This window comes from Ruditapes philippinarum, unplaced genomic scaffold, assembly GCF_026571515.1.
Source record: "Ruditapes philippinarum isolate M1 unplaced genomic scaffold, ASM2657151v2 ctg4506_1_1_1_1, whole genome shotgun sequence".
Lineage (NCBI taxonomy): Eukaryota > Metazoa > Mollusca > Bivalvia > Venerida > Veneridae > Ruditapes > Ruditapes philippinarum.
Genome location: NW_026863415.1, coordinates 40623 through 59194, shown reverse-complemented (window position 1 = coordinate 59194; position 18572 = coordinate 40623). Strand labels below are relative to the sequence as shown.

General features: G+C 32.3%; 1 protein-coding gene across 8 annotated transcripts in view; it reads left to right on the top strand.

Moving 5' to 3' along the window:
* Window positions 1-18572, top strand: part of LOC132722070 (rho GTPase-activating protein 10-like) — an 81163-nt gene that overhangs the window by 40829 nt on the left and 21762 nt on the right. For 5 of the 8 annotated variants that reach the window (XM_060706497.1, XM_060706496.1, XM_060706495.1 and 2 more), the window contains 14 exons: window positions 1399-1428; window positions 4213-4285; window positions 4791-4888; window positions 6403-6500; window positions 7436-7514; window positions 7955-7988; window positions 8858-8920; window positions 9811-9973; window positions 10712-10770; window positions 11713-11818; window positions 12972-13131; window positions 14664-14687; window positions 17274-17562; window positions 17989-18168. In XM_060706497.1, coding sequence (XP_060562480.1) covers window positions 1399-1428; window positions 4213-4285; window positions 4791-4888; window positions 6403-6500; window positions 7436-7514; window positions 7955-7988; window positions 8858-8920; window positions 9811-9973; window positions 10712-10770; window positions 11713-11818; window positions 12972-13131; window positions 14664-14687; window positions 17274-17562; window positions 17989-18168 — 1456 coding nt within the window. The remainder of the gene's footprint in view (window positions 1-1398; window positions 1429-4212; window positions 4286-4790; window positions 4889-6402; window positions 6501-7435; window positions 7515-7954; window positions 7989-8857; window positions 8921-9810; window positions 9974-10711; window positions 10771-11712; window positions 11819-12971; window positions 13132-14663; window positions 14688-17273; window positions 17563-17988; window positions 18169-18572) is intronic. The other 3 variants (XM_060706494.1, XM_060706498.1, XM_060706493.1) reach the window with 2 other exon arrangements.

Here is an 18572-nt window from a genome sequence, read left to right as displayed (position 1 = left end):
TTAGGTGATAAGAAATTTGAAATGACGTTTATGATGAAAAGGGGCAGGGGAGTGTGTGTGGGGGGGGGGGGAGGGGTCAAATGATATCTGTGTCAGACACAGGGCTCAATAATGGTTTAAGTATTTGCCCCTAACTAATGCAATGGTCCTGACCATGTTACCTGGTATAATACTTGTGCTGGAGAAACAGAGAGTGGCTTTTGTTAGAGTTATGAATAAGTTATTGAATATGTTCAGGACTTTTATCACTGTTAACCAGAGTTGTATACTGATTATTTTGTGAGCTTTAAATACAGCCTAGTGTGTAATATAGAAGCTAGTTTTCACACGATTTCCATATTTATAAAATTTCAGGCATTTGATACAATTGAAATATTGGTAAAGGTTTTCCAACCATTTATTTATTAGATTTATTGCAGTAAAGTTCACTTTTTGAATGACATTAATTAAGTGGCATAAAAAGTATGACTTACTATTGTGATAATATTTTCTACCTGATTAAAGCCTCTGCAAGTTTATTGTCTACAGTTAAACCACTACTGCTTGTCTGCTACAGTCAAACCTGTTTTGCTAACTTATACAGTAAAACCTGTACTGTTTATCATCTTCAGTCAAACTGCTTCAGCCTTTTTTATACAGTCAAACCTTCACTGTCTATCCTGTACAGTTTAACCTCAACTCTATCATGTACAGTTGAACCTCAACTAATTATCATGTATAGTTGAACCTCAACTGTCTATCCTTTACAGTCAAACTTCAACTGACAATCACCTGCAGTCGAACCTGTACTGTCTATCCACTACAGTCAGACCTCTACTTTCTATCCTCTGCCTTCAAAGTAACAGAAGAATCTTGACTGCCAGATCTCCTTGATGTCAAATTTTTAGTATAAAATAGCTTTACTATCAAATCTCTATTCTGTAAGACTTCTGTCAAACTTATACTAGTCTTCCAATTAGCAAACCTTTCAATAGTTAAACATCTACTGTCCAACTTTTACTGTCAACAATCTTATGCAATTCTTTTACAGTTAAACCCTTTCTTTAAAACACAGTCATACACTTAAACCTGTCCTGTTAGACTGATATGGTCTCTTCTTTCAAACATCTACAGTCAAACCTCTACTGTCTATCCTCTACAGTCAAAAAGCTATAGTTAAACCTCTATAGCAGTCATACCCTTTCATTCAATATTGCACAGCCAGATCTTTATGTAAATTTAACTTCTACAGTAAAACCTGTAAATTGAGAGTACCATTGAGTGATCTTTTAAAAAGCAATTAATTTCTCACTACAAGCTATTATTTTCTGTGTTGAAAATGGTTGGAAAACCTCAAGGTGGTGGGCTAATCAATATGGTGTGTCTTGATTGATAGATGATTGTTATTTCTATATTTAGCCACAATCTTTGAGCTTAACATCAATGGTGGTAAGGCATTTGTGAACTATGTATATAAAATCATCAAATATCATCTGACAAAATAAAAATGCTTTAATTTGTTTTTTTTTAACACAAAGGAAAAAAAAGATAAATTATAGAATAATTATCATATTCAACTTTCAACTTTCTGTGTACAGATGGTCATGAATCAAAATTTGAATAGGTGCACCTCTTTAGAAGGAGAACTTAAAATAGGATTTCGGGGCATTTAATATGGGATAATACAAACGACTGCATTTTTTGTCATATGATGTTTGGGGTATACATAGTTCTGTTTAGTTTAAGATGTTGTAAATTGTTCGTTTTTTTAAATCAAGTGTATCAGTCAAAACATTGTGCACATATATTTATATATACATATATATTGTCCACATACAAATGTATATTTATTTTATGTTCTTTAGTGTAAAAAAATGTCAACATCCACATCCACACATTCCTACACAATTATTATAAGATAGTCAGGTTTTGTATTCTATTTATTGTAAGTTGATCGTCTTAGTTTTTTCATGTACGTGATTTTAACTTGAAATTTCCTTGATATCGCACAACCTATTAATTTGTATTGCACTGTAGATTTATTGCAGTTATTATAACTTGAAAGTATTTAATTAATCATCTTTTTGTTATTATATTAAACTTAAAAGACATTATAAATTATGCTTTGCAAATTAAATTGTATTATTAGTTATATCCCAAACTATGATTTTATCGCTGAATAAAATCACTGTTTGTAGTTAAAATTTGTGGAAATATATCATGAGGGTGTAGCCCAAGTGATATCATGATTCGCATCCAAACGACAAACAGTGATGTTATCAAGCGACAAAATCACCGATTTAGATATATAATTTCTATTCTAACACGACATCAACAAATAAATGCTGTCGTAACTGATATTATTAGCTAAATTGTGCCTCAGATTTGGTTTTGTTCTTATAATATTTCCAGCAGTTCGCATTTTTTGGTGGTTACGTCACATGCATAATGATTACGTCACATGTCTAAATATACAACAGTGATTTTATTGCATAATAACACACACTTTTGGTTCTTCTATGTTCAGTAGGGAAAAATGCGGGTCGTGTTAGAATCTTTAACATAGCAATTGATTTCAGTGATTTTTTTTCCAATTTTCAAAACAACCTGTGGCTTTCTGAAGGAGAAAATATAGCACGATAAATCAGAAAAGGGGGAAACCTGAAATCAAATTCCAACAACTGAAAATGGAATTTACTCACACATTTTATGAAAAAAATTAATTTCAATTCAATTTAACATGCATGGTATATAGCAGAGGCTATCTATAGGGACAGATTTCTGTCTTCTAGCTGATGCTGTTAAGTCATGGTTCTGGTAAGGAAGAGCACAAGGCATTTTAAGGGAAAATATATGCATTTTTAGGGGAAAATTTACCTATTTTGGGCTAGGGGAAACAGCCTTTCTTCAGCTGTAAAATACAGTGGAAAAAATCACTGGATTTTAACAGTATGTGGAACGCAGATCGTAAAAAAATCATAAAATACAGGTCATCAGACCACTAATTTTCATTTTTTTTTTCAACTTTATTCCAGCTTCTTATTTATAGTATAGTGTCTTAGTCTTAGTCATACTGTTTTATTTAATATGCTTAATTGTAGTTGATAAAGGTCATTGTAAAGTGTTGTTGATTGTCTGATTTATTTCATATCTAAAACTTTGACTTTGCATAAAACTAGACATATAGATCATATAGGAACAATTTTATATGCCTATATGGAATAAATATTTTAATAGGAAAATTATGCTAAAGTGGCAGCAGTTACGTGCCTTAAAAAGCTAAATTATGTTTTCATGATTGACATTTAAATCTTATGGATTTGTATATTACACTGCAACATGTCAAAATCCAATCCTTTTTAATCTATAATGACTTTTTGTTGTTGATATTTTAAGGTTTTTAATAATCAGGCCTGAGAACTTCTCTAGGGAAACTGATGCCAGTAGTCGGTCATGAAAATACCCCTTGAAATGAAGAAGTTTGATATTCATAAATTAATGTTATACTCGTCTGTTCAGAATATTTCGAACATCAAGTTCACAGTATTGCCTGAAAAATTCCAGTCAATATTTTTTCAATTCTTACTCAGATCATCTAAAAGACTTTAAACTTACTTTTGTGATCAACTTTTCTATATTCTTTAAGGAATGCACCTTAATTTTCTGTTCCTGATGTAACAGTTTTCTTTGTTTTTTTATCGGGTTGTTTAATTAAGCAAGTTTTAGTTTTGTAAATTATCATGGTATTTATTCTCTTGTTTGAAAGTCAGGCTGTTTTAAATAAATTACACTGTTAGGAAATGGGATAAAGTAATTATCCTTTTATGTAAATTGTTTAATTAGTATATTTTATGGAGTGAAAGAACATAATTGTTAGTGTTAATTTAAATCCATATATTACAGTTAGAGGAAGTTATTATAAATTGGAAAATTTAAATGCTAAATAATTAAAATATTTGATAACGATTTAAATTGTTAATGTTAATTCATATATTTTATTAAAGGGAGGTAACTAAAGGGATGCAATTGTTACATTTATGTAGATTCCTGTAAATGTGAAGTTTTATAAGCATTTTAATAATATAAAACTATGGAAGAAGAAGGTTGTCATATTACACTATTTTTAAGCATTCTCTTTATTATATAATGCCATTTTTCATAATGATGGTGTAAAAAATAAAATTTCTGTAGCACATGTTAATCACAATCAGGATTTTGTTGGTTATTTTTCAGAGACCGATGGACCAAACTGGGTCATTACGTGGTACGTGGACTAGACAAGGCTATCTCTACCTCATGGAGAAAAGTAGGTCATCTTTGTGATTTTTGATAAGAATTAGAAATTGGTGTTTTACTATTTAATTCATTTTAAAATTCATTTTAAATGACATTCTTATGAAAACCTACAATTTAATCAATCATATATTGAAAGAATAAATTATTATAATATACGTTTCTTTTAGATTATGATATAACGTAAATAATATCCACCTTTAAAATGTTAGAAAAAATGAATTTTGAAATACGTTTATTTATGATTGGACATGATTTAATAGGACAAGTAACTGGTGATAAGCATTTTTGTCCAATATGGTGCAATAAAAATTGCACCACCATTTTGCTTGACATGAAATTTTAACAGTTAATAATAATTTTAATGATCATAACATTTTGTCAATTGAACCCCAACTTTAAAGACCGCTTATCAAGCCATTATATTATGTGATTGGGCATCAACCATGTAAAATAGTTGTTTGCCTACAAAAACCATTTGATTAGTTTATTAATTTGTTTCAATCTGTCTGTTTCAGAGGCATTGGCGAATTCCTGGACAAAGTACTGGTGCTGTTACAATAAAGACACAAAAAAATTCTACATGTTGCCTTTTAATCAAGCTACTGGCAAAATGGTGAGTACTATTACAGCTTGTCTATAGTACTGCTTTTAATGACCTGTACATTATACTTTTTTAGTCCCCTACCGGTTTAACCGGAGGGGACTTTAGGTTTACCCTCCGTCCGTCTGTCCGTCTGTCTGTCCGTCCGTCTGTCTGTCTGTCAGTCCGTCAGTCTGTCCGTCCACAAAACTGGATCCCGCGATAACGCAAAAAGTACTGAAAATATTTTTATGAAACTTGATATATCGATAGATGGCAGTATGGAGATTATGCACGTCTTTTTTTTTCTTCCTATGTTGAAAATTCTGGTTGCTATGGCAACAAATAGTCTGAAAATATGACAAATTTAACACATAAACTGGATCCAGTGATAACTCAAAAAGTACTGAAAATATTTTTATGAAACTTGAAATATGGGTAGATGGCAGTCTGGAGATTATGCACATCTTTTTCTTTTCTTCCTATGTTGAAAATTCTGGTTGCTATGGCAACAAATAGCCTGAATATCAAGATTTCTGATTTAAATTTTTCACCTTTTTCACTATATGTTCTTTATTTCTTAAGGTATTTACTTCAAACTTTAAATATAAGTTTCTGGTCATCAACCACATCATATGTGACAAGGTTTATAACTCTAGCACAAAAAATATCAGTATTACCTCCCTTGAACTTAGATTTTTTAGGGGAAAAAATGTTGTCTTTTTTAGATAACTTCTTCATTTCCTAATGTATCTACTTCAAACTTCATATATATGTTTCTTATTATCACTCGACATTTTTGAGAAGGTTAAATACTCTAGCAAGACTATTTCCAGAATTATGTCCCCCTTGAACTTAGATTTTTTTCGAGAAACTGGTATTTTCACTCCAACTTCTTCATTCCTTATAGGATTTACTTTAAAATCCCACATCGTAATAATATGACAAGGTTGTATAAACATAATTTCCTTACTAAGCATGGAAACTTAACACATTACTGTGATATAGACAAACTTATTTTATTATGTTTTGTGGTCGATATTTTCAAATACAGACTTCATCCTCAAATTCATTATAAATGGCAATACACAGGAGTGTATGACAATTAAAGAACTTTTTGAGGGACCGGTAGGGGACTACTGTATTGCCCGCAATACTATCAAATGCTTGTTCATCAAAATTTTACCCCCCCCCCCCTTTTCTCCAACAAATTGGTTTGAATACTTGTTGGTCAACATGGGAGACAGCTATGTCAGACATTCTATCTTGGTGGTTCTACCTTAAATTATTCAAGGAAGGAACATGTATTTCCTTATCAAGTAAAACAGAAAAGTGGCTACATGTCATTAGACTTAAAAAGCCAACCAAATTAATGAATAGATTATGTTACAAATGTCTGAAAAATGACACATTTTACTTAATGTCAACACATTAAAAGTCTTCAAAATAATACAATTTTAATTAAGAATTTGAAAAGAAAAATTATATTATTATACAGTACAGTAAATATATGATAACAGTTTTGACGTTGCTATATTTATTTTCAGATGCCAAACGGGGAGACTGTTACCTTGCAGTCTTGTACAAGGAGGGCGTCGGACTCTATAGATAGAAGATTCTGTATAGATCTTTCTGTGATGGAAAAGTAAGTCTTATATTGATAATGGTTTTAAAATTGGAGCAACATGATTGTCATTAATATTGATAATAGTTTTAATAATTAGAGCAACATGATTGTCATTAATATTGATAATAGTTTTAATAATTGGAGCAACATGATTGTCATTAATATTGATAATAGTTTTAATAATTGGAGCAACATGATTGTCATTAATATTGATAATAGTTTTAATAATTGGAGCAACATGATTGTCATTAATATTGATAATGGTTTTAATAATTGGAGCAACATGATTGTCATTAATATTGATAATAGTTTTAATAATTGGAGCAACATGATTGTCATTAATATTGATAATAGTTTTAATAATTGGAGCAACATGATTGTCATTAATATTGATAATGGTTTTAATAATTGGAGCAACATGATTGTCATTAATATTGATAATAGTTTTAATAATTGGAGCAACATGATTGTCATTAATATTGATAATGGTTTTAATAATTAGAGCAACATGATTGTCATTAATATTGATAATGGTTTTAATAATTGGAGCAACATGATTGTCATTAATATTGATAATGGTTTTAATAATTGGAGCAACATGGTTGTTATTAAGAGGCGGCCGTGGACCAAAATGACCGTCTGAGATCATCAGATGTATTTTTGGCCACTAAAAATTTACAAAACACTCATTGTTGTATATGATAAAACCAGATATGACAGCTTCAAATTCAAAAAGGACCATTTTAAATTCGAGAAATTGTTATATAGCAAGCTGAAAGTATAAAGTGAACTATTAGCAAAATTTTTCATGAAACTCGTCCAAGAAATTCTATATGTGCAATAGAAAAAGTACGAAATTGTTGTATTACATGGAAAACAAGCAATGTGATATAAACAGTATAATTATATTAGACAGAAAATATGGAAATGTTTTGTTATATAATATTTTACAGAACTAGTGTTCTAACATTCCAAGCATTATCGGAGGAAGATAGAAAGCTATGGATGGATGTGATGGATGGTAAAGAACCAGTAAGTTATGAATGTTATTTCAGGGATTCTTGGGAGATTCTTGATTTAACAAGGTCCTCAGTAAGTCATACTTTGGTTAAGTTTTTCTGTGCAAGTTGATATCACCAATACTTCTGAAGGGAATTGGTTGAAACTTCACAGACTTGTTCTCTGTGATGATCTAACATGATGGGCACAGGCTCCATAACTCTTGAGTTAACTTTTTAAATACTTAGTATTGTCCCTTTTATTACTTTTGTGCATTGAGAATAGTCAGGCGCACTGTCTTGCTGACAGCTCTTGTTTGAATATTTAAACATGATTCACCATCCCTTATAGTAATTGTTGATTAACACTTTTGACTCTAAAAAAGATTAATTAATGAATATTCATATTTCATGCAACAAAAACACTGATTGGGAATTGCTATTTTAAGAACTATTTTTTGTGTATTATTTCAGATATACAACAAGCCTCATAGTACTACAGAAGATTGTAAGTATATTCTAGTATTTTTTCTACAGTTTCTTGTTACACCCCTAGATACAAAGTTTAGGGGGGGTTATATAGGAGTCTGTTGGTCTGTCGGTCAACTTCTTGGTTTCCTAACGATAACTAGACTTAGGAATAAGTTATATTAATCAAACTTGTTATATAATTTCCTTATGTCCCTGGGGTTAAGCTCACTATTACTAAAAATAAAAAAATGGTTTCTGGACAATAACTAGAGTTAGGAATGCAATATTTTAATCAAACCTGGTATTTAGCAAGCTTATTTGAAGACCCCAGTTGATATTGCTTTTTGACCCCCTGGGTCAAGGTCACTGTTGCTAAAAATAGAAAAATGTTTTCCGGACAATAACTAGAGTAAGGAATGAGATATTGCATATAATTTTATATAGTCATGATATGTAAATCAAGTGAAGAAACACAGTTCATGCAAGGGTAAAAAAAATTCTTGTACAAAAGATAACCTTGTTATAGATGGAATGCACAATTGTAATTTTAACACTTATTGAATAACTGAACTCTTAAGATGCATTATGTCTATTCTATGAACAGAGTATATAGGTATGTAGAGAAATGATCTAAGTGCAAACTGTTTGAATATTTACCGAAGTCTGCCCATACATGATAATTATAACCCTAGTTGTGTTTTATGGGGTGGTTGTTTTGAGAGTAAAGTGTTTAAATAGAAATTAAGATCAAATGTTTATTGGAGTATTTTAATATTTTTTCTTTTGGGGCAGTGAGGGGTAGGGACTAGGCATACATAATTATAATAATTTGGCTTTCATTTATGATTCTGAGATACATGTATGTTTGTTCAATGGAAGAATTATTTCTGTTATTTTATATTTCAGCATCATTGGATGAAGTAGGATTTAACTTTATCAAAAGATGTTTGTGTGCAATAGAAAATAGAGGTAAGTTTTAGATCTTCCCTTTATGAATATGACTTAATTTATGCTAGTGTTATAAGTCTAACAAGAGAAATACTGTAAGCGCTGGTGATTTTAAGAAATAGGTTTTAAGCGATATTAACCCCACTGAATTCTGGTAAATGGACTTGACCTGCTTGGAATTTGGAACTGTCTATCGATTAAAATTTATGGATTTATTAGCCTTCTATATCATGTTAAAAGAAGTTATTGCCATAAATATTGTTAAGTTTGCCACTGGCTCACTTATATACATTAATGTTTATATGAAAGGAAAACAAAATTATAAGGTTCTGCATATATTGTAATTACTACTCATGCTAATGCTAGGCTTCTAATGTTGTTATGCCTAATACATACAGTTAAACTTGAACTTGCTTTAACCAAAAGATAAGCTTTTTTTAACACTGGCGCCATGCCAAAATGCAGGCTGACCAGGCATTATACTTTTGGCAGCTCAATTTTGTGAAATCCATTAAACTTCAAATGGACTGTTCCAAATTAAAAGCAGGAATAACCAAAACATAAATTAAGGTTTAAAATGGAAGATATTATACGTATATATTTGACCGCCTCCGTGGTCGAGGGGTTAGAGTCGATAACTTCTAATCCATTTACCTCTCTCTGGCGTGGGTTCGATCCCTGGGAGATGCTTTGGTAGTTTAGCGCGGAGGAAGGTAGTCTAGTACTGGTGTAACTCTCCAGGAACGATGGTTAGGAAACTACCCGCCTATATGACTGAAATACTGTTGGGAAAAGGCGTAACATGAAACAAACAAACAATGTATATATTATTTTCTGTAAGTAGATAATTTCCTTTTCACTATAATTATGTCACTATTATAAAATTTATGCATTTCTTACATTTATTTCAGGTCTTGATGACCAGGGTCTATATCGTGTGGTGGGGGTCAGTTCTAAAGTAAACAAACTTATAACATTAGGTCTGGACAGGAAGAAAGCTGATAAACTGGATCTGAATGACCCGACGCAGTATGAGACTAAAACAATAACTAGTGCTGTAAAACATTATCTCAGGTAGAGTTTTTACTTTGCTATATCAGGTTTTTTTTACACTTAACCAGTTTAATTTATGTAAAGGATTTTGCCTTTCTTTGGTAAAGTCAATTCAAAGGTAAATGGATTTCAATATTAAAATACAAAAATTGTGCTACCAAACAGTTTCGAGCCTTGTTAGTCTGCATGAATATACAGGCTTGCCTGGCTCTATATTGGTGGCAAAGGGGTAAACATTGTTGGTTCCAACAAGTTATGGGTTTATGTTATACAGATTTAGTCATTTAAATACATGATTTATGGTGGGACGTCCGTACCCAAGTAATTAAGTCCATTGACCTTAAACTACTTGCCCCTTACCACTGTAGGTTCGAGCTGTGCAAGTGTCATAAAATTCTACACATGAGAAAGCTATCCAGCTAGCCTATGGAATGTCAGTGGTTCTACTCAAGTGTCCCTTTGTACTGATATAATGTACAGAGGGGCACATGAGGTCTTCCTCCACCAGTAAAGCTGGAAAGACCTATATTCTGTTTGATGCGACAAAAAACCCATCGAAAAAAAATTAAGAAATAAATAATTTAAACTGTTCAATTTATTTTAACAACTTTGTAGAATGTAGGTAACTTTTCTTTGATAACAGATTTTAAAATATGTGTGTAAATTAATAACAAGACTAGGGTAAATTCAGTTAATAACAATTATTATAAAATCTATATGGTACAGCAGTGTCTGACCTACTGATTTTCTTGATTTCAGGACACTTCCAGAACCATTAATGACATTTAAATTACATGCTGACTTTATATCTGCTGCCAGTAAGTATAAACTATTGTAATATCTGCCATATAGTGAAGATTAACTATAGTAATAAAGTGTACTATTATTAAAATTTATTAATTAAAGCTGAATAAAACAAAATGTTAAAATGGGACTGTAGCAGACAGGTTAATGGTCATTGACACCTCTTTTCTAAGGGTTTTCATTTCCACCAAGGAGTTGAGATTTTTTTCATGTGAGGAAGCTATTCATTTATGTTAAGAAATTTCACTGGTTTCTATACTTGCTTGGAATGATATACAGCCTGCCGCTGGAAACTGACCCTATGCCTTTGACATTTTTGAATGCCTGAACTTGACTAAAGAAATGGCTGGTGTCTACCTAGAGGCATGAATAGTGTTGCTGCTGTGTAAGGAATCAGTGCTGTGACCCTATTCAGACTCAAACTCATCACCATCTTGTATGGAAGATAGACACAATGTTCACTAAGGCTCTCCTCCCTTTTGTCCACAGCTTATGGCATTAAAACAGAGAAAATGAAATATTTAGTTGGTTGTAAAGTTTAGGATATTGTGTAAAACACTGGAAAATCTGCTCAAATATATACTGGAAATATGAAATGGCTATTTTTGAGTCAATGTTTATAGCTTTACTAAAAAAATTATATGAATAATACTGCTGAGCTTTAGACCTCAAGAGTTGTCATATTTAACTGTGTAATTTTTCTAAGACGTACAGTTGATTAAATTTTGCTTAAGATACTGAACATAAATTTATTAACAGATATTTGTTTACAAATGTATTTATAATTTTTATTGTTGTATGAATGTCCTTTTCATATTTTTGCTGTTAGCCAAAATCATCTTTCCTGTTTCGATGTCGTATGACCTAAATTGTGTTGGTGTGCGGTAAAACAAAACAACATATCATTGTTTGGTATAAGTTTTGATTGATATTAATTTTGAGGTATATTTTTGCAGAACGGGAGTCCCAGAATTTACGACTGCTGGATATACACACTCTCGTACATAAACTTCCAGAGGCTAACTTTGAAATGTTAGATCTTATAATAGCTCATCTTAGAAGGTAAGGAGTGTCATGTTATTTAGAAAAAAATGTCACATTTAATAGTGTGTGTTGGCCCAGTAATAGAAAGTGCTTTGAGAGAATTGTACAAGAGTACTATTAGGGTGCTTCATATTAGAGAAGTATTCCTAGAAATATCAGGATGTCACATGTATGAAAAAATTGTCACATTCCCTGAACATGCTCTATATGCAGGATTATTATGTACTTTAAAATATCACTTAAATATATATACTGCATAATATTATTATAATGAAAAGCTGATGCTGATTAATTTATTGAAATGTGTCATTACATAATAAAGGGTTGGTGGTGATTATTTAGAAAAACTGACTTAATGGTGGTTGGTCCTCAGTATGGGTTTCAAATTGTACAGAGGCTTTTGGATTTCCTAGTAAAGGACCTATCAGCTTGCTTAAGAAAAGTTAATGTTTCCTACCTAACTGCCTCCGTGTTGAAGTTATGAGTGTACTTTAATTCCCAATTAAATATCTTGCTGCCAATGGAAAGCTGCTTGGTAGTTTACTGAAAGGTGTTCTAATAAAGGTGACTCTCAGGAACTGAAAGGGTTAGGAAACTACGCCGCCTATGCTGTGAAATACTTTGGAAAGAGGTGTTTTTCATGAAGAAGCTATCCAGCTTGCTTACGAAAAAACCTGAGGTGCCCTTAAATAATCAAAATAATGCAAAGAAGAGCACCTTAGGCTTCCCACCACTTAAGCAGGGCTGTCAACTAATGACCTTTACAAAGTGTTGGTATGACTTAAAACCCAACCAAAGTTCAAACATAAATAAAAGCTTTCCTTATTTGGTATTGTTATAGGATTTAAAACATATTCTAACTTTGAAAGCATAGTGTAACCTAACAATATGCTATTCAAAAGCCCTGTTGATTCATTACTTGTTAAGTTCTTTTGAATAATTATGCCTTATAGTACTATCAAGAAGGAGATACAAAGAAATCTAATACTTTATTTTAAACTTCCAGAGTTGATGAGTTAGACTTAAATAATGTCAAAGGTGATATAAAACCATTTCTGGAAAGAAAATGTGGTAATGCCCGTATTGTGTTAAACCCCCAACATGTGTCACATTGATTAATTTGTTGACTTAAGTGAAAGGAACATGATAAAGACTTTTTTTTTGCTTTCAGAGTGTCCCGAAATGCTGATAAGAATTTAATGACTGTAGCGAATCTTGGTGTTTGTTTTGGTCCGACGTTGATGCGGCCGGAAGAAGAGACTGTAGCGGCCATTATGGACATCAAATTCTGTAACATTGTGATAGAAATACTAGTTGAACATTATGATATGGTGAATATTTATATGTTATGATTTTGAAAGATTAATGTAACTTTTGTTTATAAGGACTATGGAGACCTTGACTTTTTTATATGCCTGTTTTAAAAACGGGTCATATAATAGGAACACCCGTGGTGGGTGGACAGTCTGGTGGGCGGCCAATATTTTCCATAGCATATCTCCTACACACATTGAGGGATTTTATTAAAACTACGTAGAAATGTTCACCACTATGAGAAGCTGGTCTTGGGCATGACGAAGGTCTCTAGGTTATAGGTCAATGTCACACTTGGAGCTCATTGAAAAACACTTGCCCAAAGCAAAACTATTACATGCATTAATGGATTTCAATATAACTTGGCACAAATGTTTACGATTTTGAGACAGAGTGTTACAGGTAAAATTCAGGTCCTAGCAGCTAAGGTCAAGGCCACAGATAGAGGTCAAAGTTCAGGTAAAATATGAAAATTTGTATTTGGACCATTAAGTCATCATTTATTTAAGGATTGTAACACAAATGGTCATTTTTATTACTACGGCTGTGACACTTGTAAATAAGGTTAATACATGTACATTGTATATGCAATGTCAAGGTCACAAAAGATGATAAAATATACAGATTTTATTTGGAGCATATCTTCTACATGCATGGAGGAATTCTAATAAAACTTCATAGATATGTTCACCACTATAAGAAGCAGTATCATGTGCATAAACTAGGTATCTAGGTTAAAGATAAAAAGTCACACTTAGAAGCTATTGAAAAATGCTTGTTCAGTGTGCAAAATTTCTACATTACTAGGGGGATTTTAATGTAACTTGGCACAAATGTTCACCATTGTGATGCTAAGTGCTGCACGCAAATCCAGGCCCCTTCAACCAAAGTTCAAGATTTAACATCAAAACAGAATATGTGTACAGGGACCATTTAGTCATCATTTATTGATTGATTGTCACACAAATGATAACTATCATGACTACAAGTGAGACACATGTAATCTAGGTAATTATTTGCAAGGTCAAGGTCACTAGAGACTTTAAAATATCCAGATATTGTCTGGGTATTGCCCAGAGCATATCTCCTATATGCATGTCTATAATGTCCACATCTCTGTCAAAAGCTTTTGTGACAGGCGTATTTTGCAACAATGTTGCCCTTGTTGTACATGTGCTTTTCATCTGTACATGTAAAACGAAGATCTTTACCTCCTTAGTGCAGTATACTGTAAACAAGAACTTTTTGGAGACAATTAGTTTGATTGTTGCCAAGAGGTGTTGCTGTAGAAGGGTTTTATTTATTGTAAAGTTTTACTTTTTTTGGTGGTACCAACCATTAATCAGTACCAGTTGGAGAATTTTCTTGGGCCTAGGTGAATGGTACTGAAGATATAAGAAAATTGTTTTTAATTTTTTGTTTTTGAAATTCACTTTTCAGGAATTTTTGTTAAAAGGATATTCTTGAGTTGAATTTTTATGGCTTCAAGAGTCAGAGTTGTCTTAACAAATCAATATAAGAGAATCAGATAATCTTATTTTTTTGGAAGGTTCTCTTTTGCAAGGAATTGACAGTATGTATAGCCTGTTTAATTTTATTTGAATAAACTTAACTAACAGTTTTAGATTACATATCAGTGATTTAAAACCTATCTGTAGATGAAGATCTGTGATTGGTTAATTTTGAAATTGTTATTTTTTCTTTCTAGATAACCAATCATTTGTTTAGAGTATTTGACTGGTCACTTTTTACAACAAAATACTACTTGTTGATTAATAATGGAGGTCTTTAAATTAAAATCTTCTCAAAATTTGCATGAATTATTTATAACATTTTGTTCCTGTTTTTCTTCTTTTCAGACTTTTTATTTATACTTCAATTGTTCTTGTTAATTTTAAACATTTTAATTTTGTTAAGAATAAATATTTCATAAAATGTTAAAAATTTTTCAATACATATGTAAGACAATTTGCTGAACTGAACATTAAAGATCATTTTTATATGCCCGAAAGAATTTCGGACATATTATGTTATACCCCCTGGCGTCCGTCCGTCCGTCTGTTAGCAAATTGGTTTTCGGAGCATAACTTAAGTTCCATTTGGCCCACAATATTCAAACTTCATAGGATGATTGTCCATATTGGGTAGAAGACCCCTATTGATTTTGGGGTCATAAGGTCAAAGGTCAAGGTCACTATGACCTTAAAACTGAAAACAGTTTCCGGAGCATAACTTAAGTTCCATTTGGCCTACAGTGTTCAAACTTCATAGGATGATTGTCCATGTTGGGTAGAAGACCCCTATTGATTTTGGGGTCACAAGGTCAAAGGTCAAGGTCACTATGACCTTAAAACTGAAAACAGTTTCCGGAGCATAACTTAAGTTCCATTTGGCCTACAGTGTTCAAACTTCATAGGATGATTGTCCATATTGGGTAGAAGACCCCAATTGATTTTGGGGTCACAAGGTCCAGGGTCAAGGTCACTTGACCTTAAAACTGAAAACAGATTCCGGAGCATAACTGAAGTTCCATTTGGTCCACAGTGTTCAAACTTCATTGGATGATTGTCCATATTGGGTAGAAGACCCCTATTGATTTTGGGGTCACAAGGTCAAAGGTCAAGGTCACTATTACCTTAAAACTGAAAACAGTTTCTTGAGCATAACTTAAGTTCCATTTAGCCCACAATATTCAAACTTCATAGGATGATTGTCCATATTGGGTAGAAGACCCCTATTGATTTTGGGGTCACAAGGTCAAGGTCACTATTACCTTAAAACTGAAAACAGTTTTCGAAACATAACTTAAGTATCATTTGGCCTACTGTGTTTAAACTTCATAGTATGATTGTCCATATTGGGTAGAAGACCCCTTATGATTTTGGGGTCACAAGGTCAAAGGTCAAGGTCACTATTACCTTAGAATTGAAAACAGTTTCTGGGGCATAACTTAACTTCCATTTGGACCACAATATTGAAACTTCAAAGGAGGATTGTTATTTGAAGGAAGTTATACTTTATTTAATTCCCCTGTCTTACAAATGTGTCATCTTTACTAAAAAAAAATCACTTTCGGGCATATAATGCTCCGCCTAGCGGTGCTCTTGTTTATTTGGCATGATGTACATAGTAACATTCAAAGCAGCATACCTCTAGATTCATGTTAATTTTCATGAAAATTTTTAAAGTGTATTGAAAAGTATCATATTGTGAAGTAAACAAAAAAAGTATTTTACACATTGCAAAAAGTACTTACAATCCAGGTAAATTACCAAAAAGAGGTCAAAAATAGCCCTTACTGTGTTAGTCACACAGTAGGAATATGGTGATAAATACGGAAAATCAGTCATTGATGGCACATAACATGTAAATTATTACTTGAATCTTGAATTATTTTACTTTTCAGTTTCAGAAGTAAATTGATATATTTCTACCATTTATTGTGTCGCCTCTACGGAGTAGTGGCGACATATAGGGATCACTTCTCCGTCGTCTGTCTGTCCGTCTGTCTGTCCGTCCGTCTGTCCGTCCGTCACAAAACTTGTCCGGACTACTCCTCATAAACTACTGGTGCAATTTCATCCAAACTTTACAGGAATGATCAGTACCAAGTCTAGTTGTGCAAGTTGTCAGCATTTTCCGGTTCAATGATTTTTGCTTGAGTTATGGCCCTTTAATAATTTTTATTTTTAAAGTTTGTCCGGACTACTTCTCTTATACCACTAATGCAATTTCAATGAAACTTTACAGGATTGATCTGTAGCTCAAGTCCTTGCGCATATTGCATGGGTTTTCCGGTTGAATGATTTTTGGCCGAGTTATGGCCCTTTGATAAAAAGGTGTTTTTTTTCTGTGTGTTGCCAGATACGCAAAAGCTTGTCCGGACTACTCCTCATAAACTACTGGTGCAATTTTATCCAAACTTTACAGGAATGATCAGTACCAAGTCTAGTTGTGCACTGTCCGTCTGTCTGTCCGTCTGTCACAAAATTTGTCCTAACATGAAAATGGCCATCATGAGGCGACACATGTGATTACTGATCGCTCTTGTGATTCCTTGTTTGTAACTAATGATTATAAAATTTAAGATTCATTATAATACAAGTACTTAAATATATATTGTTCAAGAATCATGAATCAAACTTCAATACTTTTTCAGATTTTTAAACAAGCCCCTGAGGATGCTGAACTACGCACTAATTTATCGAAGAATCAGTCACAAGAGCAAAATGCAAACAGACGTATAAAATCAATGGCTCCCGGCCCGCCTGTAAATCATATGAGTAAGCCTACACATGTCACAGCAACTGCACAGAGTGTGCCGCAGTCGCCTCGGCAATATGCAAATATATCTTCCGGTCTTCCATATTCACAGCAGCAACAACAACCGCCGCCGCCTAACAGGGGAAAGTATAGGCCTGTAGATGTGTATAATCCTACTACAGGAAGTAAGTCTAGTTTTAAAGATAATGAAAAAGATTTTTACAACCTTATAAGGAGATGATTTTTATTTGTTATTTACTTTGGTAAAAAAATTAACATTGACAAAAGGATTTCCCCATGTTGTTTTTGTAGATTTTTTTATTTTATTTCTCGATGTCTTAAATTTTGGGGGTTTTAAAAGAAAAATTGTAAAATTTTAAGATTCTGCTTTTTTAAAGACAGACGTGGAAGGTTAAGATTTTTCTGTTTACAATTTAATAGACAGATTTTGAAGTTTAAGCTTCTGCTGTTTAAAAGACAAACTTTAAAGTTAGAAATCCTGCTTATTTACTATTCAGACTTTCATGTTTCCATAGAAACATATTTTGAACCCTTGACAATAAATTTACTTCGCAAGTTTCTACATCTTTTTTATTAATATTTTCTTTAAGGTTTTGAGACTCAAACAAATAATAGCATCAGTGGAAGCTCAGAGTCCCTGAACTCTAACCAGTCTAACCATGTGAACAGTTCTCCTGCCTTAAACCAGTATGACCCGTCGCGGCGGGGCTATCCTGTGCGAGGCCCCGGTACAGGGCCGGTGTACTCTAACATCAACGTCAGTGAATTAGGTAACTGTTATGATTATATTTTTTAGTTGATTTAAGCATTTCAAAATATTTATCTGCTTTGTTTTGTATTTAATATGAAAATAGATATGCATTTCACATTCTGTATTGTTTTTTATACGCTTTTTTGTATGAAAAATGCTAGATGTGAAAAACATGAATATTTACATTTTGATTCTTCTATGTGATAAACATTATGTGTAAGATATATTAGAAATGATAAACATAAACATATATGATAAACCAATATTGCAATGGCTTATGATGTACAATGTAAAAATGTATGCCTACTGAAAAGAGATAATATATCTCAAAATAAAATTTCAGAACTATTTAAGCAGTGATATTTTAATATGCTTTTATATTGAATCTGTTTGAAAATAGTATTTGTTTGACATGTTAATCTC